At 44.6% G+C, this 25,655-nt stretch overlaps 2 protein-coding genes across 11 annotated transcripts in view; one reads left to right on the top strand and one right to left on the bottom strand.

Moving 5' to 3' along the window:
* Rplp2l3 (ribosomal protein lateral stalk subunit P2 like 3) overlaps positions 1-25,655 on the top strand; it is a 188,672-nt gene that overhangs the window by 94,675 nt on the left and 68,342 nt on the right. The gene's annotated exons all lie outside the window — the stretch shown is intronic.
* Positions 12,273-25,655, bottom strand: part of Smim14 (small integral membrane protein 14) — a 43,869-nt gene continuing 30,486 nt past the window's right edge. For 9 of the 10 annotated variants that reach the window (XM_063273436.1, XM_063273434.1, XM_063273438.1 and 6 more), the window contains 3 exons: positions 22,445-22,493; positions 15,323-15,465; positions 12,273-12,934 (listed from right to left, as the gene is read on the bottom strand). In XM_063273436.1, coding sequence (XP_063129506.1) covers positions 12,902-12,934; positions 15,323-15,465; positions 22,445-22,493 — 225 coding nt within the window. In that variant the 3' untranslated portion in view covers positions 12,273-12,901. The remainder of the gene's footprint in view (positions 12,935-15,322; positions 15,466-22,444; positions 22,494-25,655) is intronic. The other variant, NM_001037792.1, reaches the window with a different exon arrangement.

The following is a 25,655-nucleotide window of genomic DNA, read 5'->3' as shown; positions in this document are numbered from 1 at the left end:
CATTTTTAAGAATGGAGAGCCCTGGGGGCTGGAGAGATGGCTCAGTGGTTAAGAGCACCCGACTGCTCTTCCAGAGGTCCTGAGTTCAAATCCCAGCAACCACATGGTGGCTCACAACCATCTGTAAGGAGACCCGATGCCCTCTTCTGGTGTGTCTGAAGACAGCTACAGTGTACTTATATATAATAAATGAATAAATCTTTAAAAAAAAAAAAAAGAATGGAGAGCCCTTAGGTGAGAAGTTATTTCTCTGCAGGTGAAATGAGTCCATTCAAGCCCCTGGGGGAAGGGCAACCCAGTTGGGAGCAGAGTATTCCAGGTAGGGACTGAGAGGTGCTGGGAGAACCTGGAAGCTTGGTCGACTTCAGTCCTTGACTCAGGGTTGAAACCAAACATTGGGAGCTTTCAGGTACCAGTGAATAGAGACTCAAAGAAAAAGTTGGGCATGCAGGCCTCTTTCTGATGGTGTCCTTGAGTTTAGGTTGGGACCTAAGACTTTGAGAATGCACCAGCTTAGGAGATAAACAAGACCTTGTAGAAAGAAAGGCAGAATGATGAACTGGGATAGTGACAACCAGGTGTAGGACAGGACAGGATTAATCCCGATCTTCTCTACTGTCATCAGGTTTCATAGCAAGGCCATCAGTGTGAGTGGAGGATAGGAAGATGGTGTTCAGGGAGCGCTGAGACCAAATAAGGCATGGTAGAGCACACCTGTACACCCTTTATAGGAGAGCCAGAGCCCTAAGGATCAGAAGTTCAAAGTCCTTGACCCCATAGTGAGTTCAAGTCCAGGAGTATCCCACTGAAGTGACTTTCTGAATTATCTACTCCCACTCATGTTTTACCTCCAAAAGGTTGCTCATGGTCTCTCTTTTCTACTGACTTTTTTTTTTTTTTTTTTTGGTTCTTTTTTTCGGAGCTGGGGACCGAACCCAGGGCCTTGCGCTTCCTAGGTAAGCACTCTACCACTGAGCTAAATCCCCAGCCCCGACTTTTCTTTTTAAGATTTATTTATTTCATGTATGTGAGCACACTGTAGCTGACTTCAGACACACCAGAAGAAGACATTGGATCCCACTACAGATGGTTGTAAGCCACCATGTGGTTGCTGGGAATTGAACTCAGGTCCTCTGGAAGAGGAGTCAGTGCTTTTAACCACTGAGCCATCTCTCCAGCTATGTCTAGTGACATTCTTATTGAGTACATCAATAAATCTGTTTACCCAAAATGACCAACTGAAATTTTCTTGAACTTATTTACTGTATGCCTGGGGATGGATGTGCCACTGTGCATATGTAGAGGTCAAAGAACTTGAGGGAGTTGGTTCTTTCCTTTCACCATGTTGAGTCCCAAGGATGGGACCTGGGTCAGCAGGCCTGGTGGCAGAGTGACTAGTCACCAACCCTTGTCCAGGCTCAGGGTGCAGTTCTCTGCACCACGGTTGAATGCCTCTGCTCAACTTGACATGGTTGACCTACCTCTTGGAGGAGTGGTTTCCTCTGAGGTTATGGGGTCGAGCACAGCCCCTGCTTCCATTTACTTCCTCTTCTCTCCTCCTTGTTCTTTCCTCTACCACAGCTCAGCCCTTGAGACTGTGTCCCCAGCCTGAGTCTAGGGACTTCCTTTCTGCCCACCCCTCCCTAAGTGATTTTTACTCAGTTCAAAAAAACACACAGCCCACAGATGTGTTCTTTACAGATGGTTGTGAGCCACCATGTGGTTGCTGGGATTTGAACTCAGGACCTCTGGAAGAGCAGTCAGTGCTCTTAACCGCTGAGCCATCTCTCCAGCCCCTCACAGATGTGTTCTTTTTTTTTTTTTTTTTTTTGGTTCTTTTTTTCGGAGCTGGGGACCGAACCCAGGGCCTTGTGCTTCCTAGGTAAGCGCTCTACCACTGAGCTAAATCCCCAGCCCCCACAGATGTGTTCTTAAAGCATCTCTCTATGATGGAAATTAGCTCCGCTGTCTCTAACCAACTGCCTACTACAGACTGAGACTTGTGCGTCCTACGATCACTGAAACCATCACTGAACTGGTGGTAGTGAGTTCTGGACGGACCCTGGAAGCCATTCTATATTTATATAAGTACACTGTCACTGTCCTCAGACACACCAGGAGAGGGCTTCGGGTTCCATTACAGACGGTTGTGAGCCACCATGTGTTTGCTGGGCATTGAACTCAGGACCCCTGGAAGAGCTGACAGTGTTCCTCATCTCTCCAGCCAGACATCCTATTTTTTTGACACATTTCTCAAAGTTTAGATGAGCAGCTATGATCTGAACTCTAAGGAGATGTGAGTAGAAAATGTACAAGGCTGGAGACGGTAGGCAGTTAAGAGCACTTGCTGCTTTTGCAGAGGACCCCAATACGGTTCCTAACACAAGGGAGTTCATAACAGTTTATCAACTATAGTTCTATGGGATCCAATGCCCACTGGACAAGGCAGTTGTCTATACACATGTTGTGTATATAAAACCCTATACATACATACATATACATGGAAGACATACATATACATAAATTAAATAAATAAATATACTTAGTTCCTTATTTTGAAATGGTCTCACTGTGTATCTCTGCCTGGCCTAGAACTTGCTACACACGCTCAGGCTGGTCTCAAATTCAGAGATCCACCTGCCTCTGTCTCCTAACTGCTGGGATTGCAGGCATTTTCAGTATATTTTTTGTTTTCGTATGTATATGGGTGTTTTGTCTATTCCTTAGTTGAATGCTTAATATTTTACTTATTGAGAATTTCATACATGTATACAATGTGTTTTGAGCACATCCACTGTCTCATCCCAACTCCCCCAGACACCCCAAGAAAGTCCCTCTCCTAACTTCATGTCTTCTTTTTTTTAAAGATTTATTCATTTATTATATATATGTACACTGTAGCTGTCTTCAGACACACCAGAAGAGGGCATCAGATCTCTTTACAGATGGTTGTGAGCCATCATGTGGTTGCTGGGAATTGAACTCAGGACCTCTGGAAGAGTAGTCGGGTGCTCTTAACCACTGAGCCATCTCTCCAGCCCATGTCTTCTTCTTCTTTTTTTTTTTTTTTTTAATTTTTTTAAGATTTATTTATTTGTAAGTACATTGTAGCTGTCTTCAGACCAGAAGAGGGCATCAGATCTCACTACAGATGGTTGTGAGCCACCATGTGGTTGCTGGGAATTGAACTCAGGACCTCTGGAAGAGTAGTCAGTGCTCTTAGCCACTGAGCCATCTCTCCAGCCCCCATGTCTTCTTTTTAAAGTAGGATTTCCCATTTTATTTCCCCTGGAACATGGCTTCTCTTCTGTCTTTAAGAAGACGGCTCTTGGGTTGGAGAGGTGGCTCAGTGGTTAAGAGCACTGACTGCTCTTCCAGAGGTCCTGAGTTCAATTCCCAGCAACCACATGGTGGCTCTCAACCATCTGTAATGGGATCTGATGCCCTCTTCTGGTGTGTCTAAGACAGCTACAATGTGCTCATATATATGAAATAAATAAATCTTTGCAAATCTGTTTAAAAAATAAAAAAGGAAGAAGCAGCCGGCTCTTTACAAAGGCTTTGACAGCGTTTGTGAGGCGGTACCAGCTGGTCTAAAGTGCAGTGGGGATCTGTCCTGCCCTTCATGAGATCAGTTCTGATACCATTGTTATGGAAGGCACAGCTCCTGTTGTTCCACAGCTTCCCAGGAAACTTAGAAACATCCACCACACACGTCCCTGACGGCAGTGGCTCCACTGATGAACTTCTTATTGACCTTGTCCTTGGACATGGACTGGGTGCAGCTCATGCTATGAATCAGCTGCAGGAGGTTGAGGAACTGTCCTTTTGTTGTTGTTATCTGGAACCAGGACCTGAAAGCTTTTTAAAATAACTCACTCAGTGTAACTAGTGCTGTCCGCATGCACACGTGTATGGGGGTGCACACTGAAGCCTGGACGACCTACCCGTGGCCACACCCCCGAAGAAAAATGACATGAAACCTTGAGCAAGGGTATTTATTTATGAGAGTTGGTTTTCTCCTCCTACAGCGTGGGTGCCAGGGATCCAACTCAGGTCATGAGGCTTGGTGGTAAGTGCCTTTACCCACTGAGCCATTTTGCTGCCTCAAACAATCTTCCCTCCCCCGCCACCCCCTCCACTTGGTCAGTAAGTTTATTGTATTTATGGAGAAAAAAAATGCTTCCGCTCTCTGAAGCCCGTTCCAAAGCCCTCCCTGAGTTCTGAGACAGCTCACCTTCTTTTGAACAATCTCATCTTCCTTCCAGTCAAGGGACATTTGGGGACCGTTCCACCTTTTTCTTTTTCTCATTGACTGGATCCTCTGGGGTAACACAGGAGCTTTCTGAGGCTCCCCTTCATGTCCAGACCCAGGCTGCGCTCCCTTGGGGGGCCTTCAGGGGAGGAGGGTGTTGGGCTGTTGCTCACAAGCTGGCCAGAGGAGTAGATAAGGAGTCTAGAGGGGAGGGAGTACTTCAGGCGCCATGGTCAGGGGAATCTCCAAGCTGACTGACAGGGAATTCAGGCTGCTTCCCTGGCTGACTGACTAGCAAGCAGGTGCTTCTTTATATATACAAGTTTCACAGAACATGGTTATCCAATTGGTACAGATTATTTTTTTAAATCTTTTTCATAACATGTCTAGGGTTACAAGTTCAGTTACAATTAGAAAATAAAGCAGAACAGATTTTATTCTTATTATTAGCTCTATAACTGCAATTTAAACAATCTCCTTTTATGAACAGCAAATAATAATACCTAACTTCTTTTCCTGTATTGTTTTATCATCTAGGTTATAAAGTAGGAAACGTTTGTTTTAGTCAGTTCATCTTATTTGATTTCTACTCCTCCAGAGATGTACCCTACATGACTCCCTACCTTTCAACTACATTTTCAGAGAGCTCTAAGCCTATAATAAAGAGACCTTGAATCTGCAACCTATTTTTCTGACCAGTGAGAGTTTCTATATTGTCTCTATCCTACACCAGTTGTACTAACTCAGAGGCAGACACCCCCGGAAAATCCCTGGAGTAATGGCCTCATCTAATTATGTGCTTATCCGTGCTCAATGATCTTGTGCAGTGCACAAGGAGGACTTCCAAATAGTGGCCAGATAAAGTTGATTTTAGGATTTTCCTAAAAGCACTCACACATAATTTTTCTCAGGAAAAGATATAAAATGAATCATAATGCAGAAAGTCGTCAGGAAATGCAACATGCAGAGACGAAACCAAAAAATGATAGACAGGAGGACAGTGATCTTAGCAATTTGCTGTTTCCAGTGGATATGGCTGTGCCACTTCTGCATTGAAACTGCTTTCCGAGTCATAACCACGGGATTGTTTGGTACTGTAAAGGATAGACAGGCCTCCATCCACAGCTCCCTCCAGGGACCCAAAAATTTTATTGCCAGTACACACACACACACACACACACACACACACACACACACAAACACACACACACACACACACCACAATCTTTAAAAAGAAAAAAAACCTCAATTTTCATAAAACAAAATTAGAGATCAGAGCTAAAATCCAGCAGGTTGCAAAATGGTCTGGCAATAGGACAGCTAGTTTTGGCTTTTCTACATCAGGGAAAGAAAAACTACCCAAATAGGATGCTGAGACTAAGCTGGTACACTGTAACAGGTTCTATCTGCCCAGGGCTCACTCCGGAGTTGCTCAGGCTCCAAGATGAGATGCTGTTCTCATTTTCTATCTCCCCTCCATCCATCACCGGCCAGCGTTGACCTACTGAAACTACTCCAAAATACCCAAATCTGCCACCACCAACGCCAACCGCTAACACCTTTCCCCCTAACTCCCATGGTTGGGCGGCTGGCTCACTCAGGTTAGCCATCCTTCCTCTTCCTTCCTTCCTTTCTTTTGGGGTGTGTGGAGCTGGGTAGGAGTTAAGGCGGAGCTGCGGAGCAACAGCCCCGCCCCCTAACCTGTGCTTCCTGTCCCAGCAAACCGAAAAACTGAGCCTTTTATCACCACTGCTAATCGCTTTATGCTCAGTGACTCCAAAGCTTGCGTTTGCCTTGTGAGGCCCTGTAAGGCAGACTTGGTTTCTGAGCTCCTCTGGCCCAGTCTTTTGATTTTATTCTGATCCCCTGGGAACAGCAACTCTATTTCAGTTATAGGCTCTTTGCACTTGTGGCTGCCATCTTTCCCAGACCATGGCATTGTTCAGGTCTCAGCTCAGATATCCTCTCAGAGAATTCCTGAAGTGATTACTGGCTCTTGAAATAGCCTACGCTCTTTGTTAGCTTTTGTACGGTCTGTACCTTGTAACTAGAAATAATTGTGTGTATGCATTGCTGGGAATTGAACTCGGGGCTTCGAACAGATCATTTTTCTTGATAACCAGCAAGTTCAGTTATGTGAAGAATTCATGCTACTAACATTTTAAAGCTTCTCTTTGTGACATATCAGCCTTATTATTAATTGCTGAAATAGATTTTAACTCCCCTAGAGACAGTGTCTTGCTTTGTGGCCCAAGCTAACCTTAAAGGTGGTCTTTCTGCGTCAGCCTGCTGAGGCCCAAGGCTCAGGTGAGCACGACCAGCTGACTGTCTTCTGAACTCCCTGGTCTGTGTGAGTTTTAACACACAGCTTCGTACTAATGGGATAGACTCCAGCCGGGGGCCACTGATGAAGAATAGCATTTGTCTTCCTCACTCTCCCAACAGCAATTTTACACCATAAAATGCATTACTTCTAGGTACAGGAAAAATTCAAGCATTACTGTGTTAAAAGTAGTTCTACTGTAATGGGATTCGGTATCAGCTCATTCCAGCCCACGGGTATAAATCCTAGTAGTCAAGAAGGAATAGTTTTAGCTTGGGCTTTTTAGCTCTAGAACGAAACATTTTTTTTTCCGGGGCTGGGGACCGAACCCAGGGCCTTGCGCTTCCTAGGCAAGCGCTCTACCACTGAGCTAAATCCCCAACCCCCCTGAACGAAACATTTTTAACAACACTTTGCTTTCTTTGATTCAATGACTTAATTACATCAGCAGAGTTCATGTATGTTTTATGCATTCCCATGTACTAGTTGGGTGTGCTTAAACACAGTTGCATTGCAGCACTTGGAACATGAAGGCAGCAGGAGGGCAAGTGTTTGGTTTAGCTGCAAGACAATAACATTTATTGAAGCCTTTTCTCATCTGGTCTCTTAAGTCATGCAGATCCTACCAACGCTGGCACATTTAATTCTGCAGTAGAAGGCGGACCCACGAGCAGCCCATCAAGAATTTAAACTGTACACCAAGTACTGACCGAAGATGCCACCATCTCTACCTAGTAGAGCGAATTTCTCCCAGTGGGAACTCAATAAAAACGTGCCGTGTCTGGTCCCCATGCTGTCCAACCACAGCAGTCTTAGTGTAAATGGAGCATTACAAGGTGGTTAGTCCAGGGACACTGACAAGTGGAACCCTAGAGTTTCATCAACTGGGCCTGTGCTTCTGCAGCTTTCCTGGTCCTTGATCTACCTGTCACTGGTACCACAGCCCAGAATGGACACTGGAGGGCATTCTGACGCACAGGAGCTTCAAGCTACTGGTGACATAACCCTGGCTGTGTGGCCAAGTGCGACTTGGAATGTCTGATCTCTGTGTTCATCTTCGAGTGCTGGGATTAAAGGGATGAGCCACCATGTCTAGTTTTATGCAGTACTGGAGATTAAATCCAAGCTGTGTGTGTGCGAAGCAAGCTCTCTACTGACGACTGAGCTAGGTTCCCAGCCCCATACTCGGGAAACCTGAGACTGAACTAATGCCTCCAAGAAGTCACATACTTCACAAAATATGTTCTTGTTTCTGGTGTATGTTTGTGGACATATATGTGCATGAACAGGTACACATGCAAGTTGCAAATAGGTGTGTGTGTGGAGGCCAGCAGTTGGTGTCTTCCTTCATCAGGCATCTCACTTTTTGACAGGGTCTCCCACTGGTTCTGTAGCTCACTGATTCAGCCAGTGCAGCTAGCCAGCACCAAGTCCCCAGGACCCTCCTTTTCTGTCTCGCTGGCTGAGCCATCTCCTCAGCCCCATAAAATCCGTTGTGAATTTTTGTGGTGCTGAGGATGAACTGAGGACCTTTTGTCTACTAACCTAACCACCACTAACCTACATCAGCCTAGTGTCCTGTTTTTTACAAGGAATTTTTGTTCAACAATCTTCCTGCTTCAGCATTCCCAGTAGCAGGGTCTTTCTAGTACCATCTAAGATATTCAGGTAAGCTTGGCATTTATCTGCAACCCTAGCACCAGAGAGGCTGGGCTACATACTAAGACTGTCTCGGGGTTGGGTATTTAGCTCAGTGGTAGAGCCCTTGCCTAGGAAGCGCAAGGCCCTGGGTTCGGTCCCCAGCTCCGAAAAAAAGAACCAAAAAAAAAAAAAAAAAAAAAAAAAAAAAAAAAAGACTGTCTCAAAAACATATCACACACAGAAGCTAGCACCAGGATCATGGAGCAGTTTTAACATTTCTCCACACTAGGTCCTTTTTAAATGTTTACACACAGTTACTAAAAAGTTTTCCTTTGTCACCCAGTTGGCCCCAGATGCTAGAAAATGCAAAGGTATAAGTAGGGCCCAGTTGCTGGACTTAGTTTAAAGGATGTTTAACAACAGAGAACTGACTGGGACAAGACCTTATATGTAAACTGAAAGTCACTGTCACTTTCTCTGATGATAAGATATAGTTAGTCTTACAGATACTCAGCAAAATTTTGGTGCCTCACTCTCTCTCAGAAAACAATCAACCTCCTGGACTGGCCTAATACCAAGATCCTCTAATTGTTCAACTAACCAGTTCAGCTACCTTTGTCCAGATTACACAGTACCAGTGACCCTGGAAACAAAAGGCTGTATGGTTTTTTTGTGTGTGGACACATTCCAGGTTGGAGGGGAAGCAGATTTTTACCTTTGTGTGATCTGAGTGCAGTATAGTTCTGGGTACAAATGTCTGCTCAAATAAATACTACTACATGTTACTCCCTCAAAGAAAATGTCTGTTTGACATCTTCTAGGAAGAAAAGGGTAACTAAGGAATATAATGTAACTTCCTAGAGGCTCTCAGAACCTTTCTTCTGAACACTGACCCTGTGGTTTGCTTTGCTTTAGATGTTTGATAAAGTTGGACTGCACCCCAGTCCAACTTCAAACCTGCTATGGCACAGGGTGCTTGGACTTCTGGTTCTCCTGCACCTACCTCCCAAGTGCTGGGATTAGAGATGTATCCCACTGTGCCTGGCTTATCAACTGTGGGTGACAGGACCCAGAGCTTCATGCGCAAAGACACTCTAACAGCTGGACTCCATCCAGAACTATCATCTAAATATTTTCCTTACTTCTTGGGAACATTTTGAGTTGACAAGTTGTACCTAAGAAATGTTAACATAGGGTCTTACCATTTATCTAACAGAGGGCATCTTTTCCCATAAAATTCAAACAGAAAACAAAGTGTTACTAACATTTTCTATTTATTCATTAATAAAAAGTGCATAGTACAAGCCCTTAACCCCAATCCAAGAACTCAGTAAAAGATTAACACCAAAGGCTAGATGGCATGGGCTGATTTGTTTGGCATGATTTAAACATTGAGAAATAGTACATCATATGACCCCTTTTCCTTTAACAAAATAATCATGGGACAAGTAATGATACACAGGATTCTTCACTGAGAAATGTAAGACTGTTCCTATCTTCTATTGCAACAACAAAATTTAAACCATTTGTCATTTTCCTTCTTCGAGTTGCTGTTTTGTGTTTTAAAGTGAGCTGGTCAAACTTAAGTACAAAATCACAGAGAGACAAACTTTCATTTAGAATGACAGACTTACACAATCCCTTTAAAGTCTAAGATATTGGTAATTCCATAAATGCTATCACAGACGCTAAATGAAACCATGGGGCAGTGCTGCTCAATGGCTACTCTGGAGAGCCTCTGTACATTGTAAAGCATGTGCTCTGAAGCGTGGGACAGTGTTTAGATACATGGTAAAATCATTTGTTATAAACAGCCCCGATGTTAACCTGTCCCATATGGAAAACAGAAAAACAAAACTACTAGATTTTGTATGAAACAGCGTGAAGGGAAGGGGCTATCGAGTGAACTTTCTGGGTGGCGTGGATGGCCCAAAGTCAAGACTGTAAGCTTCTCTTGAGCTCTAAGAGAACTGTAGCTATGGCTCAAGTGAAGGCTTGCGAGTCAAATGAAGCTGTAGAACAGACTCGGCTTAAAGAAGAGAGTAACAAAGTATTAGCTGGGTTGATAATAATATTCTATGTAAGATATCATCACTGTAGGAATATAGAATAAATCACCAAAGAAAACAAAAATAGCAAGACTAAAGGTACAACACAAGGCCAAATACTTCTCAGAGGAATTCAACTGTTAACAGGCACTGAAACGCCTGGATTGGGCGCACGGTGGTGGCGCACGCCTTTACTCCTAAGCCAGGGAGGCAGAAGCAGGTGATCTCCGAGCTTGAGGCCAGAGCTACACAGAGAAACTACACAGAGAAACTCTGTCTCAAATCAACAACAACAACAAAGTCTGGATCGGATTTTCTATACAACTGTGATCATACGTACTTCTGGTACAAATGCCATTTCTATGTCAGAAAGTTAAGATCTTTACTGGGCTAAGAACAACTGAGGCTGTGTTACTAACTTAACAGAAGGTTTACATAGGAAAAAGCTATGATATTTAGACATAACTAACTGCATGTGGTAGGAATGAATACCTAGAGTAAGAATCTACTCTTCCAGGTCTCTAATGCTAGATGTTCTGTACCCACATTTTCTTCATTAAAAAAATTATTTATTTATTCTTATTTTATGCTCATTGGTCTTTTGCCTGCATGTGAGGGTGTCAGAATCCCTGAAACTGGAGTTACAAACAGTTGTGAGCTGCCATGTGGTTGCTGGAAACTGAGCCTGGGTCCTCTGGAAGAACAGCCAGAGCTCTTAACTGCTGAGCCATCTCTCCAGCCTTGGACATTTTATTTTAATCCAAAGTAAAGTCTCAACTACTAGTGAAGCAGACTGCACGAAGCCATCAGCAGTTGGAAAGCACTGCTGGGATGTGTGCAGCCTCCAGAGGCTGAGGGCAAGAGAAGAAACGCTACAGCGCTTCAGCTCTACCTGAGGCCATTCCAGTTTTGCTCAGGTTAAGTCCCTCACCCCATTTTTTTTTCCTTTGTAAGCCAAGGTCTTCCCATGTAGCCCAACCTGATCTGAAATTTACCGTGTAGCCTAGTCTGGTCTCAAGACTGCTACCATATCTGGCTTTTGTGTTAAACTGGCTACAGGCTATGAAGCAGGTAAGACTTCTGGGTGACCACAGCAAGAGAGAAATCCTTCACCCTGTGTTGTTCATTTGTTCAGGATTAACTTACCTGGTTAATCACTCCTTATAGATACAAGTAGCTGAGAGGTGGTTAGATTATTTTTTAAGTGTGGAGCACAAAGCCAAGTGAGCTAGGAAGAGCGTAAGTAGCCAGGATTACCATACAGGACAAAGAGATGCCCTTAACGATGCTTATGGGCCAGATCTTGATAACCAGTGCTTGGGGGAATAAGCAGAATGGCACACAATGGGGTGGGTCCCAGGCCTGCCTGTGGTGCAATGTTGTAGACGTTTATTTAGTCCACACAAAACATTTCTGAACTCCATATAGTAACAGCCTAGACTGACCGAGGAGGGGTCAGCCTTACCTAGTTAACAAGATATGTTCTGGTCCCGACTAATCGCCTGCTGTGACTCCTAGAAGAGTTCAGGCCAGCTGGCCGTCCAGGCCTGTTTGAATGCAGTTTGTATTCACTGCTTCTGAACCTCTTACTGGTTAAACACATTTTTAACGTTTCAGTTACCAATGCTCCTTCCAACTCCGACGAATCTGCACTGTGACACTAAACAGAACTGAGCTGAGAGGTGACAAAATATTCTGGTTTGTCATTTTCCTCCTTTCCCTTGGAATAAACCAAGACCTCAGATTAAAGGTTTTCTCCTCACAAGCCAGAAAGGCAACAAAAGACTCATTTTTTTTTAATTTAAAAAAAAGGAATGAAATTAAGTCATAGGTATTAAAATGTCAGCCTCACATACAGACATAAGGAGATTTCACTGAACAGGGAAGTGTTAGGACACAAGAGAAGCTTGCTGAAGAGGCACCCACTTGACAGACAAATACCAGGAGCCGATAAGGCTAGCATACAGTGGCTTTCAATGACACACAATGGATTCTAAGCCAACCATTATATTAATCAATCATGTTTATTTAAAGTATTCTTAACATCAAATCTTTAATGGGAATTTAAAAAAAAATCAGTAAACAACCAATTCGATTTTCCTATTCTAGCCATATAAGCCAGCTGGACTTTGTAAGGAAAATGTTCTGAAGCGTCACCGTCAAGGACTACAGAAAACTGCCACCCACAGATAAACTGCCACAGTAAGTGACTACAGCGTGGCTCTGTCACTCATACCAGACAACCCCAAATAAATACTTTATGAAAAGAATTAAAGTCTATCAAAACCACTTAAAATAGAATCTTAAATGCAGAAATCTTAATTTTCCTTCAGTTGGGCCAGAAACCACCACAGACCCTACGGTCAGGGTTCCAGGGAGAATGAATGGAATGTTTAAGCTCAGGCCAACCAACACAGCCCTCAACTTTTCAATAAAATCATTTACTCAGGTATACTGTAAATAAGAACTGTGGCAACACAGGAAGCAAAAGGCAGTTGGCAAGTGAAATTTCTACAAGCTCATGAAAACAATACCATCCAAACGGCAGATGGAAAAGGAGAGACAGTTAGTGCCTGGTCATCTTCAGTCGTTCGGTCGTGCAGGGTGTCAATCACTGCTTCCCACACCAGGATGTTAGTCCACAGGAGGGGCCGGCGGGTCCTGTCCCTGGCATTAAAAAAGAGTGGGTTAGGTGACTTTAACACATCCCATGAGTAAAGAAGGAGCATGGCACCTGTCCCCACCCACAGCGCACTAAATCTATACTTCCCGTCTTCGTGTTTTTACATGGGGAACATAAGATAAACACTATGGCTCGGCAGTGCTTGCCTCTTTCTTTCCTGTGGTACGGAAGGGAAGCTGCAACCATAATGGGGTTATCCTGACCACTGTGAGGCAGAGTCAAGCTTTCTGATAGTGTGATCGGCTGAGTGCAGTACACCCACAAGTGGAGACTTCTGTTCTCACTGGGGAATGTCTATCAGAATGTGACTCCTGTGCTTATGTGGCACCCATCATGCCACTGTAAGGGAAGCTGGCCTTATAAGGAAGCCTGTAGTAAGAGGGAAGAAACTAGCTATGCGTGCGTGTGTGTGTGTGTGTGTGTGTGTGTGTGTGTGTGTGCGTGTAGGTAGGTAGGTAGGTAGGTAGGTAGGTAGGTATTTAGACTGGGTCTCATGTATCTCAGAGGTTGCCATAATACACACTGGTCAAGACCTCCTACCAACTGAGCTATATCCTATTAACTATATACCTCCTACTAACTGAGCCCAGAAACCGGGTTTACAATAGCACTGCTAGTTTTTTTCCTTTTTGGGACATTGGGGGTTTGCTAGGTAGCCTGTATGCTGGGTTACAGTTGTGTACAAGCACAGTTTGCTTCACACTGCTGAACTTTCTCAATGCTGAACATAACTGAAATTTTGGTGTGTAAACCAGTAAATCCACTTACTTAATCAACTTTATACTAGTTTTTGCAACTTGCAACAGCAAGCATTTAAGCTAAAAGATGAAAGCTATGATGAACCAGGTGGGCTGACAGAGGAGGATCAAGGGTTTGAGGCTAGCGTGAGCTACAAAGTGAGTTCAAGGCTAGGTGGGCCACGGTGAGACTTTAATTCAAGGCACGCGGGGGGTGGGGGGGGTAGAGGAGGGAATGGAGCTTTTAGCATTGCCAGGAAGGCTTTATTTACTTAGCTGGCAAGCTCTGTAAGGTGAGCAGCCTTTCTATTGAGGTTTGGTTTTTTTCTGTTCCTTGCTTAGGACACAGAGACTATTTGTTCCTAGGACCTATAAGGTCCGTCATTGTAAAGGCTTCTCCGTCAGGTTAAGTTGGATTTCTTTCTCTAAACACTGGAGAAATTGCTCCCTGACACAAAAGTAATAAAGGTGTACACAGAATGGGGAAAGGCTGAGAAAGAAATACTTTACATTTGCAAGTTTTTAATGCACATTCCCCTTTCCAAGAAAAGCCTAAGTAAGTAAAGCTTTCTCTCCTTTTCTTCTAAGACATACGGAGTCTCACTGAGTGGAGCAGGCGAGCCTTGCTGCAAATGAAAACCTGTGTGCCAGTAGAGCCACTCTTAGCTAGCTCTGCACAGGTATGTCTGCATACTCTCTTCCTAGAAGCTCCCGGGTGCAGGCCAACTCTCACTGTATGCCTGCTTTCCTCCATATAAAGAATTACTTATAGATTCTAACATTAACAACGTAAGGCTGCACATTGTGCAGGCTGAGTAACAGGACGGAGTAATTTGGTGATCCGACATGTTGTTTGATTAGGAGACAGGGTTTCCCACAGGAAAGCAAGCCAGGCTCTGACTCGCTCTGTAGCAAAGGATGACTGCCAGTTTTAGATGTCACCCTCCTCCTCCCTGTGCTGGCATTACCGCGTGTGCCACCACACCCTGTTTATGAGGTGTTGGGGAGCCAAGGCAGGGCTTCATACACGCTAGGCAAGCAAGCAGTCTACACACTATGCCAGATCCCTATCGATGGATGATGGTCACAGGTGAGCAACATTACATTTATAGCCAGACACAGAGGCTTTACTAAACAGATCACTACATGTTCCTAGCCTGAAAACTTTTTTCTTAATTATTTTTATTTTTATTTTATGTACACATTTTGCCTACATGTTATGCCTGCGGGAGGGTGTCAGATTCCCCAGAACTGGAGCTACAGACAGTTGTGAGCTGCCATGTGGGTACTAGGAATTGAACCCAGGGCCTCTAGAAGAACAGTCAGTGCTGAGAGTCATCTCTCCAGCTCAACTTTTTTTCTGGATGTTGTGTAATTTATAGATACCCATGCTTGTGGCAGTCCTCCTGGCACAGCCTCCCAAGAATGGGGATTACAGACAGGAACCACACCCAGCTCTGCTTTTGGTTTTTGTTTTTTATGTTCGTCTCCACAGAAGACAACTGGGGACTGAAAAATTTATTATGAATACTGAAAGGACTCAGTGCAAGAATTAAATCTCATCTTGATAACTTCGGTATTTCAGTCAAAGCCAACACGCCATGCCACCCATAAGGAATCAGTAGTGACTCTTACACTGTGAGGACTGGAGGGCTTTCCAGGAAGGCTGGAGCCTCTCAGGTTAGGAGGCCTGAGTAGGAAGAGGAGCACGGCGATCACCATCCAGGCCATCAAGATCACAGTGATGCTGATGCCACTGTCGCCGGAGGGTCCTGGCACTAAGGACAAACAGAAAGAGCATCTATAGTGAAACTGCATCCTTACTGAAACACCGCGAGACAACCTAAAGCCGGTCACCTTGCTGGCTTTAAGAATCACGTTCAGAAAACCACGGATAATTTAAGGACTGCTATCAACTAGTCGATTTCAATTCCCCCTGAAGCAACAAAATCTACAGCCACAAACCCAACTGTAACAGACTTTGACCTGTCTCATAGTACTTTACAGTCTTACTCATTTTTTATTATGTGTGCATATGTCTCTGTGTGGATATGAGCATGCCACACATACGGGTGCCTGTGGAGGCCAAAGGAGTTGGCTTCCCAGAGCTGTGGTCATAGGCAAGCTGTGTGCTAAAGAGTTAGCAGTATATGCCCTTAACCACAGAGGCGCCTGTCCAGCCCCCTGTAGTAAGCTAATAATTTGTGTTAACAGAATCCTGAGAGCTCAGGGGCAGTTAGGGACTGCTCCATGGCCTACACACATTCAACAGTTTTGTATTGATTTGCAAGGATCATGGACTCTGGAAACAACAAATGCATAGATCCTGCTGAGGTCTAAAGAAGCGGATTAAGAATGGCTAATGGAGGGCTGGAGCCATGACTCGGGGTTAAGAACATTTGCTGCTCTTGCAGGGAGAGGATCCCGGTTCAGTTCAGCACCCACAGCGGTGGCTCACAACTAACCATCTCTAAGTCTATTTCCAGGCGTCCAACACTCTCCTCTGACCTCCACAGGCATCACAGACATATGTGTAGGCAAAGCATAAATAAATAAATCCACACGAATTTTAAAGAATACGCAATAGTAGGCATGGTGGCACATGCCTCTAATCCCAGGACTCAGGATAGAGACAGGTGGATTTCTACGTCTCGGGGCAGCCTCCTCTACAGAGAGTGTTCCAGGTCAGTGAAGGCTAGATAGTAAGTCTGTATCCAAATAATAAAAACCAAGGCAAACGAAACTCTAAAAACCCAAACAACAAAAAACAAAACACTCAATTTTCAGAAACTACAATTACAGACCAGACTTAAAGAAGATGACAAAAATGGCCTGTCAATGTGACGCTAGTGACAGGATGCTGAGACTAAGCTTACACACTGTAACACATTCCATGGGCCCAGGGCTCTCTCACGGTGCTAGCAGCTGAGCCGCTGGGTACAAGAGAAGGCAGATGGCAGTGCGGTCTCAGTCCTAACCTCAGTCACTTTCTGAGCAACGACTCGGTGGGGCAGGGGTCAGCAAACTGTATGCTTTCTGCACACTGTTTCTTTCTTCCTGTGTCGGATGCTGGGTGCTGAAGGCAGGACCTCACCATTCCAGACAATTGGTTTATCACTGTGCCACACCCAAACCCCATAGCACATGCCCCTTGTTCCCTTCCTTACTCTAAACATTGTGGGGCCTTAACGTTTTTATTACATCTACTCTGACTTCTGTGGAGTACACATGTCAGGTCCCAGGATAACTTTCAGAGTCTGGCTCTCTCTTTTCACTGTGTGGGCTCCTGGGATTGAACTCATAAGCCTGGGTGCTTTTATCCACTGAGCCACCTGACTTGAACTTTGTTAGATCCTTTTCCTCTCACATAGGATCTATCCATTATCTTCAAGTCTCCAGGGCAGCCGAGGCTCGCCTCAAATTCCTGGTTTCCCTTCTAACTCCCAGACAAGTATGTGTCGTCATACCCCAAAACACAAACATCTCTGCTGACCCACCCAGTGACTAAGCCTACTGACTGAGCTCTGAGGACACTGGTCTGACCTTTGCCAGGGTGACTGGGACAAGCTTCCCTAATCTTCACTTTCTCCAACATTATCTTTCCTAGTCACTTCATTCCTTCTTCTCCAGCCAATGCTTCCCTCGCCTGACTGCACACCAGGAAGCCTGTGACCTACAGCACAGACTTTGAGGACCTGTGTCCGACCATCTGACTCAGGAGCACAGGGCTAGTTTTGGGTTTAAAGACTTCCCATGTGGGGCCGGGGATTTACCTCAGTGGTAGAGCGCTTACGTAGGAAGCGCAAGGCCCTGGGTTCGGTCCCCAGCTCCGGAAAAAAAAAAAAAGAACCAAAAAAAAAAAAAAAAAAAAAAGGTTAAAGGGTGTGTGTGTGTGTGTGTGTACACGTGTGCACATCTGCTGTGTAGGTGCCAGAAGAGGGCATCAGATGCCCTGGAGCTAGAGTGGAAGGTGCTTGTGAGCTGCCTGTCACGGGATCTGGAACTGAACTCAGGTCCTCTGCAAGAGCAGCAAGCATTCCTAACTGCTGAGCCATCACTTTAGCCCTGTACCAAAGCTTCTAACTGAGGGAATGTCAACATCTAGTCTGATTCCTTTTTATTTAAAAATTACATTATTGTGTATGTGTATGTATGTGTGTAAGCACACATGTTGAGGTTTGAGGACAACTTGAGAAAGTTAGTTCTCTTCTTCCACAGTGTGTGGTGGGGGGAGTCCCAGGGAACTGAACTTAGATCATCAAACTCGCAGCTTTATCTGCTGGGCCATCCTACTGGTCCTTGCTTGTATTGAGATCTCATGTTTCTAGGCTAGCCTCAAATACGCTGCTCTGCAGCCATGGCTGGCCTGAACCGTCCTGTTTCTAGACTGCAGGCCTGGGCTGCTTCCTCCTGGTTTGCTGAACTTTAGAAAATAATTATGGTCCCACTCTAGAAAGTTATTTGGTATCTGAGACCCAGAAAGACTCTACAGGCCAGAGGTCAAACAGCAGGTGAAGAGGACGTAATGAAAGCAGAGGAAAGGTGCTGCGCAGGATTAAACACACACATGAGAGGATTGAGGAGGGCAGGTGCAGTGGGCCAAGCAGAAAGAAGGACCAGAAGGCTCACAGCCAGCCTGAGCTGGATAGTGAGTGTGAAGCCAGCCTAGGCACACAGTGAGACCACAGACACAGGCTAAAAGTGTACTTCAGTGGTAGAGCACTTGCCTAGTGTGCATGTGGGTTTGATCTGTAGCACCGTAAGAAAGAAACAATAGTCTTTTTAGAATATTCTACAAAGCCCCAAAACGTTCTCCATGTTCTGACAAACCTCTGAACTGTCTTTAAAAGTGGTGCTATGGAAAGCCTAGAAATGTTCTTCAGATGCCTGCCTTCTGTAACGAGAAAACCATGTCCAGTGGGAACTATAAATGCAGGGGCTAGAGAAAGGTGCCAACGCATGGCAGGGTCTAGATCTAGACTGGGAAAACTGCCAGCAGAAATAGGAAGGAGGGAGATCACTGCCTTGATGTTGGGAATCTAGACCACAGAACGGTCTGCCTCCAACTATCCCTGCCTTCAAGGAGCTTAGAAGCAAGACTGACATGAGATGCCCAAGTCAAACAATCTCTAGGTACATAGTTGCTAGACACAGGGCAACCGAGGGTTACACTGAGAAGGTAACATGTTCACAAAATGTAGACTGAATTAAGCCAGCAGGACAAGGCATCCCAGCTCCAAGCTTGATGACCTGAATTTGGCTTCCGTCCCCCAATATAACCAATATATATTATACAATTTTATATATCAAATATAGAGCGAGATGGAGCTGTGAACAATGTGTTTACTGCTAACTACTGCAACTGGAGTGAAGCTCAGAAGCCAGGTGAGACCCGGAGACCAGAGACTCAGTCACAGAAGCAGCCTGTCACAGCCTGAGCACAAGTCTCATGGGTAATAACAATGGCTTCCTATTATGCATCCAACAGAAAACCCCTGAAAAGTTTTAGGTGAAAAGAAACCAAAAGCGAACTCTTACTTTTTAAAGCCAAGTGTTATGAAAAACAGAGCAACAGGGAGATAAACTGGGAGAGAGTTAAGAACATATAAGGTTGGGCATGATGACACTTACCTTTGATCCCCACTTGGGAGGCTTAGGCAGGCAGATCTTTGTGAATCTGAGGCCAGCAGGTTATACACACAGAGTTCTAGACCAACCAAGGCTACATAGTTAAAGCCCTGCCTCAAACAAAGAAAACCTATTCTAACAGCCTAGATAAGAGATGGTGGGGTTGGGAATTTAGCTCAGGGGTAGAGCACTTGCCTAGCAAGCACAAGGCCCTGGGTTCGATCTCCAGTTCCGAGGGAAAAAAAAAAAAAAAAAAAGAGAGATGGTGAACAGGGAGGAACAGAATGGGGTGCTATCAAGTACAGTTTTGGCTACATCCTGAAGGTAGAGCTAATGGATAGACCTGAGAGCCAAGGGTCACCTTCAGAACAGAGCTACCACACATTTACAGGAAAGACAAAAGAAGACAAGCAGCCGTGGTAGAGCTACTAGCAGCTCAATTCCAAAGATGATGGGTTTGAGATTGCCTATGAAGCACCACGGTGGCCATGTCCACGAGACAGTCACCAGCACACACATAACGAGTCATGAGACTTGGGAACATCATCAAGGGAGTGTAGGAAAGGAGCAGTTTCAGGGACTGAGCTCATGAGGCCAGAGAGGATAAATAAAACGGAGCACTTGAAGAGAGAGTAATTGAAAAGTTACAACTGGAGGGGAAATATGGCTACAGAGTTGGAAAAACTGTAAGGCTGAGTAATTACAGGTTCTGAGTAGATAAACAAAGGCTTTATCTAGAAACAGGAAAAGACAGGAAATCATGTCAAGGGTTGTGCTAGGTAGGAAGCTGTAGCAATTAGGTGCTTGTTGTGCCAACATGAGGCTCTGAGCTCAATTCAAAGCCATGTGAAAAAGGAGGCCATGGCGTACTTACAATCCCAGTGCTGGGGAAGGGAGCCGGGGAGTCCCTCCCTGGGGCGCACTAGCTAACCAAGCAGCAGACTCTACTCAGTGAGCTCCACGTCCCACTGAGAGACCCTGGTTTTTGTAAAAGGTGGAAGGCTTACAAGGGACATCTGCGATGGACACCTGGCATGTGCACCAGCACAAAGGCGCTCCTGCACACACGAACACATGTCGCAAAGTACTGATGCACAACCTAATCCTATCACCCGAGAGGTAGGGCAGAGGCCAGAGCTCAAGGAGTTAAAGGCCAGCCTGGTTTATGGTTATGTGATGGACTCCAGGCTGGCCAAGACTATAGAGAAAGACACTGTCTCAAGGTAAGCAAGTAATAAAACAAATAAAGATGTCATAAGTTAGGTTTCAATGAAAACAAATAAATAATATAAAGTGGCAGAGAATTATCAAAGAGAAAAACCACTGGTGCCTTGAGCAACCATGCAAGCAAACTAAAACTTAGAACTTAAAAACCCCAGCCATGGGGTTGGGGATTTAGCTCAGTGGTAGAGCGATTGCCTAGGAAGCACAAGGCCCTGGGTTCGATCCCCAGCTCCAAAAAAAAAGAACCAAAAAAGAAAAAAAAAAAAAAAAGAGAAAAAAAGAATCACAGCCTTAGGAGAACCACTGCTCTAGAGTGAGTAAAATAGATGGTCTATAGACTGAAAAAACACTGAGCACAGTCAAGATCTCTCTCTCTCTCTCTCTCTCTCTCTCTCACACACACACACACACACACACACACACACTCCTCTCTGTATATAATATATACATATATGTATATTTGTATATGTATATATGTTTATAATATATACATGTATAATGAAAAAAAACAAAACCCCAGCCATATTCACTGACTAATGCTGGCCTCTAACTCACCGAGTAGCAGAGACTGACCCTGCACTTCTGACCCTTCAGCCTTTGCCTCCTCAGTGCTGGGATTATAGGTATCTGTAGGTATGTGTATATATAGGAATGTATATACAGGAATGTATATATAGATATGTATCCCCGGTAGGCTTTGTTTATTTGGTGCTGGAGGTCAAATCTGGTACTTCATATATGCTAAAATAGCAGAATTGAGAGGACCTGCCTCAAGGACTTAACATGTAGAATGATTGAAGGATATTCTCAGTGTCTTCTCCACACACACACACACACACACACACACACACACACACACACACACACGGTATCTGATGCTAAATTAAACAACTGACTTATTAGTAAATGTAATTTGGGCCTGGGCTATGGAGTATTGTCTACCATGGGCAAAACACAAGGTAACAAAACAGCACCACAGGCTGGAGAGATGGCTCAGCGGTTAAGAGCACTGACTGCTCTCTCAAATCCCAGCAACCCATGGTGGCTCACAACCATCTGTAATGGGATCTGATGCCCTCTTCTGGTGTGTCCGAAGACAGTGACAGTGTACTCATATGTATAAAATAAAAATAAGCATTTAAAAAAACCCAAACCAAACAAACAAAAAAGCCAGCACTACTCATTAAGAGAAAACAACATAATCTGGTAACCAAAGCCTTCAGATGTGTGCAGGAGACCTCAGAATGGCCGAAATATGCTTTTCAATTAAAAAAAAAAAAAACTGAGCTGGAAGTGATTTAGAAATAGCAAAGGCAAACTCCCATGAACAGATTTTTCTGTCTAATGATGATAGATCAATTCATTACTGAAAACAGATCTAAAGTAGAAAACTCTAAGTTTCCTTCACAAATTCCCTCCCATGCGTTTCCTCCCACACTCTCTCTCCTACCCTTGGAAGCCCAGAACCCCTTTAATCCTATTGTTCTCCCACAAACTTAGGTTTTTAGCTAAGAAGTTATAAAGGAAGTGTTGTGGGTTTTTTAAACATGGAGTCTTGACATGGAGCACAGGATAACCTAGAGTTCACCATTGTCCTGCCTCAGCCTTCCCTCCATGTAGGATTTCAGGTATGTACTACCACAGCAAGAGCTGGGTTAGTGACTCTTCCTTGAGGAGCCCATAACCTGCCCTTGAGGCAGACAGAACATCTTGAATACATCAAGCAGCAAGCATACAAGGAGAGCCACTTACCTTAAAGGAAGCTAATCAGGCATAATAATACATACTTAACATCCCAGCACCATGGGAGGTGCAGTCAGAGGTCCAAGGCCAGCCTGGGCTATGAGAAAAGTTTTTGCCTGTATGGGCCCCAGGTCCACCCTCCTGCTGCCCACTGCTACTTACATTCCCGAAGGCATTCTGTGTCGGTGCAGTAGGACTGGGACTGCCGGAGCTGCAGTAACAGAAAGGACAGTTAGCTGCTGAGTCAGCAACACGGCAGAGGCAGGGCTAGATGGACATGCAGTGTTAGAACTAGCTCAGCATGCATGCAGCCCTGCATGTAATTCCTCCCACCAGACAATAAATAAGCAAATCCTTTTAAGTTTAGACACATTTATGTATTTTATCTGCATGTTTGTCTGTGTATCACAGATATGCCGGGTGCCCAACAGAAGTCAGAACCAGGCATCAGACCCCTGGAATGTGCTACTATGTGTGCTTTAGGAATTGAACCCAAGTCCAGTCCTCTGGAAGGGCAGCCAGTGCTCTTAACCTGCTGAGCCATCTCTCTAAGCCCTTTATTTTCTTGTGACAGGTTCTCAAACTCACTACAGAGTAGATGACCAGAAACTCCAATCCTCTTTGTCTCTACCTCCCCAAGGCTGGAGTGAAGAGCAGGTCACTTTTCAATGTGATCTCATTATGAATGACTCCCTCTTACATTTTCACTGACCCACTCCTGCATCTGTTTGCACGGCAACCTACAGAACTGCTAGTCTGGCTAAGCATGGGTGCTGCAGAATGAAAGGCATCGCCTTAAAGTCAGGTTAGGCAATGTTCTAGTGTTTCAAGACTTTGTGCAGATTACTTGACACCTCCAAGTTTTAGTTCTTTTCTCCTATTAACATGGGAACAAGAAAACTACCTACTTATCAGGGGACCATCAGGGATTAGCACAGACAACACAAGTGAGACGCAGTAACAGCCCAATAACACTATGGTCACTGTGTACTACAGAAGTACGATCTCATCCCAGCAAGGCTGCACTAACCACCAGACTGTTCTAAGATGATCAGTCTTGCGGAGTCAAAACAGAAGTAAAAAGATTGGGGTTGGGGATTTAGCTCAGTGGTAGAGCGCTTGCCTAGCAAGCGCAAGGCCCTGGGTTCGGTCCCCAGCTCCTGGGGAAAAAAAAAAAGAAGTAAAAAGATCTTGACTAACGTAAGATTATGCTGTATATATCTTTTGCTCATTTTTTTCTCAAGATAGTGTTTCCTCTGTGTAGCCTTGGCTGTCCTAGAACTAGCTTTGTAGACTAAGCTGTCCTTGAACTCACAGAGATCCGCCTGCCTCCAGAGTGCTGGGATTAAAGGCGTGCACCATCCCTGCCTGGCCTATTAAGTCTTTAAAAGTAAGGTGAAGGGAATGAAGATGAAACTCAGTGTCAGAAGACAGCTCTACACCTCTGTGCACACATACACACACTCAAACATAGACCTAAACAACTTAAAACAAATTTGGGGGCAGTGGGAGACAGGGTTTCTGAAGTCTGGGCTACCCTGAAACTCATTCTGTAGATCAGACTGGCCTCAAACTCAAAAGATTTGGCAGCAGCTGCCTCCCAAGTGCCAAGAATAAAAAAGTGTACCACCACTGCCTGGCCATTTAAAATATTTTTTATTTTGTTTATTTTTTTCTCTCTTCCTTCCTTACTTTTCTTTTTCCTAAGACTGATATGTGTAGCCCTGGATGGTCCAGAACTTTCCATGTAGACCAGGCTGGTGACAAACTCAGACCCACTTGCCTCTTAAATAATGGGATTAAAGGTGTGCATGAAGCACCATGGCCACCTGCAAAGACATCTTTAAAAAGAGAACTACCCACATTTCATTAAGTTACAAGAGAGATAAAGGAAAACAAAAAAGCCTTCAAGTTTATACTTCTAAGTCCATGTATCTTTCGAGAACTTTCATCACTAAGGGAAGAAGAAAGTAGGTTAAAAAGTGGGGAGACAGACCAGGAAAAGGAGCTGGTAAGATGGGCTCAGTGGTTAAGAGCACTGACTGCTCTTCAATAGGTCTTGAGTTCAATCCCAGCAACCACGTGGCTCACAACCATCTGTACTGGGATCTGCTGCCCTCTTCTGGTGTGAATGAAGTGTGCTCACAGACATACAATGTACTGCCGTCTTCCTACTTGTGCAGTACATAAACTGCCTATGACACAGCGAGCGAGCGAGCGCCTGTTTCAGCTGAAAGGGACTCTTGGTGCATCTATTCTCATTCATCCTGTTTTAGAAAACATTTCACAAGCCAGGTAGGGTGGCTCACACCTTTAGGCCAAGCACTGGGCAAGTTCTACACAGCAAATTCTAGGCCTGCTGGGGCCACAAACCCTGTCTCAAAAAAGACAAACGGGGGCTGGAGAGATGGCTCAGAGGTTAAGAGCACTGACTGCTCTTCCTGAGGTCCTGAGTTCAAATCCCAGCAACCACATGGTGGCTCACAACCATCTGTAATGAGATCTGATGCCCTCTTCTGGTGTGTCTGAAGACAGCTACAGTGTACTCACATTAAATAAATAAATAAATAAATAAATAAATAAATAAATAAACAAACAAACAAACAAACAGATAGACAGACAGAAAGGATTTAATAAATGAAGCCTAAAGGATTACACTGGGAAAGAGAAGGACATAGTCCATTGTGAGGATCTGGTATGGTGTATGAGGATACACACGTTTGCTTGCCCATGCCTGCACAACTGGGGACCAAAGGATAACACTGGGTGTCTCTATTGTTCTCCAATTCAGTTTTAGAGACAAAGTCTCTTACTAAACCTAGAACTTTATGATCAGGTTAGCCCACAGTGATGCTTCAGAGTCTGTCACTCTCTGTCCCCACAGCAGAGCTTGGGGAGGGAGTGACAGGCATGGTCCAGCATGCATGGTTTTGTATGTGGACCTGGGATCTGAACCTAGGTCCTTGTGCTTATGTACCTCACTGAGCCATCTCGACAGCCACCATTTTTTAAAAATGTTACAACACACACACACACACACACACACACACACACACACACACACACGAACGTTTTTAAACATTCCTTAAACAAATGTATATTAATACTCACACATCTGGGAGACATGGGAGGAGAAAGGAGTCTTGAACGCATGTAACTATGTAACTCAATTGTATAATTAAGTCAAGAGCACCACAACCTCGGCGTTCTCTGTATTGCAGTTACAAACAACTCCAAACCGAAACCTAGAGTTTACAACAGGCCAGGAAGGACACCCCATCCTAACCCACCAGCCCAATGCAGGAAAAAGGGGTGAAAAATAGGCATCGTTGCCTGAGTAGGAAAACCCACCAATCACTGGACATGAAAACAC

The sequence above is a fragment of the Rattus norvegicus genome, chromosome 14 (assembly GCF_036323735.1).
Source record: "Rattus norvegicus strain BN/NHsdMcwi chromosome 14, GRCr8, whole genome shotgun sequence".
Classification (NCBI taxonomy): domain Eukaryota; kingdom Metazoa; phylum Chordata; class Mammalia; order Rodentia; family Muridae; genus Rattus; species Rattus norvegicus.
This window is presented reverse-complemented; position numbering and strand designations above follow the sequence as displayed.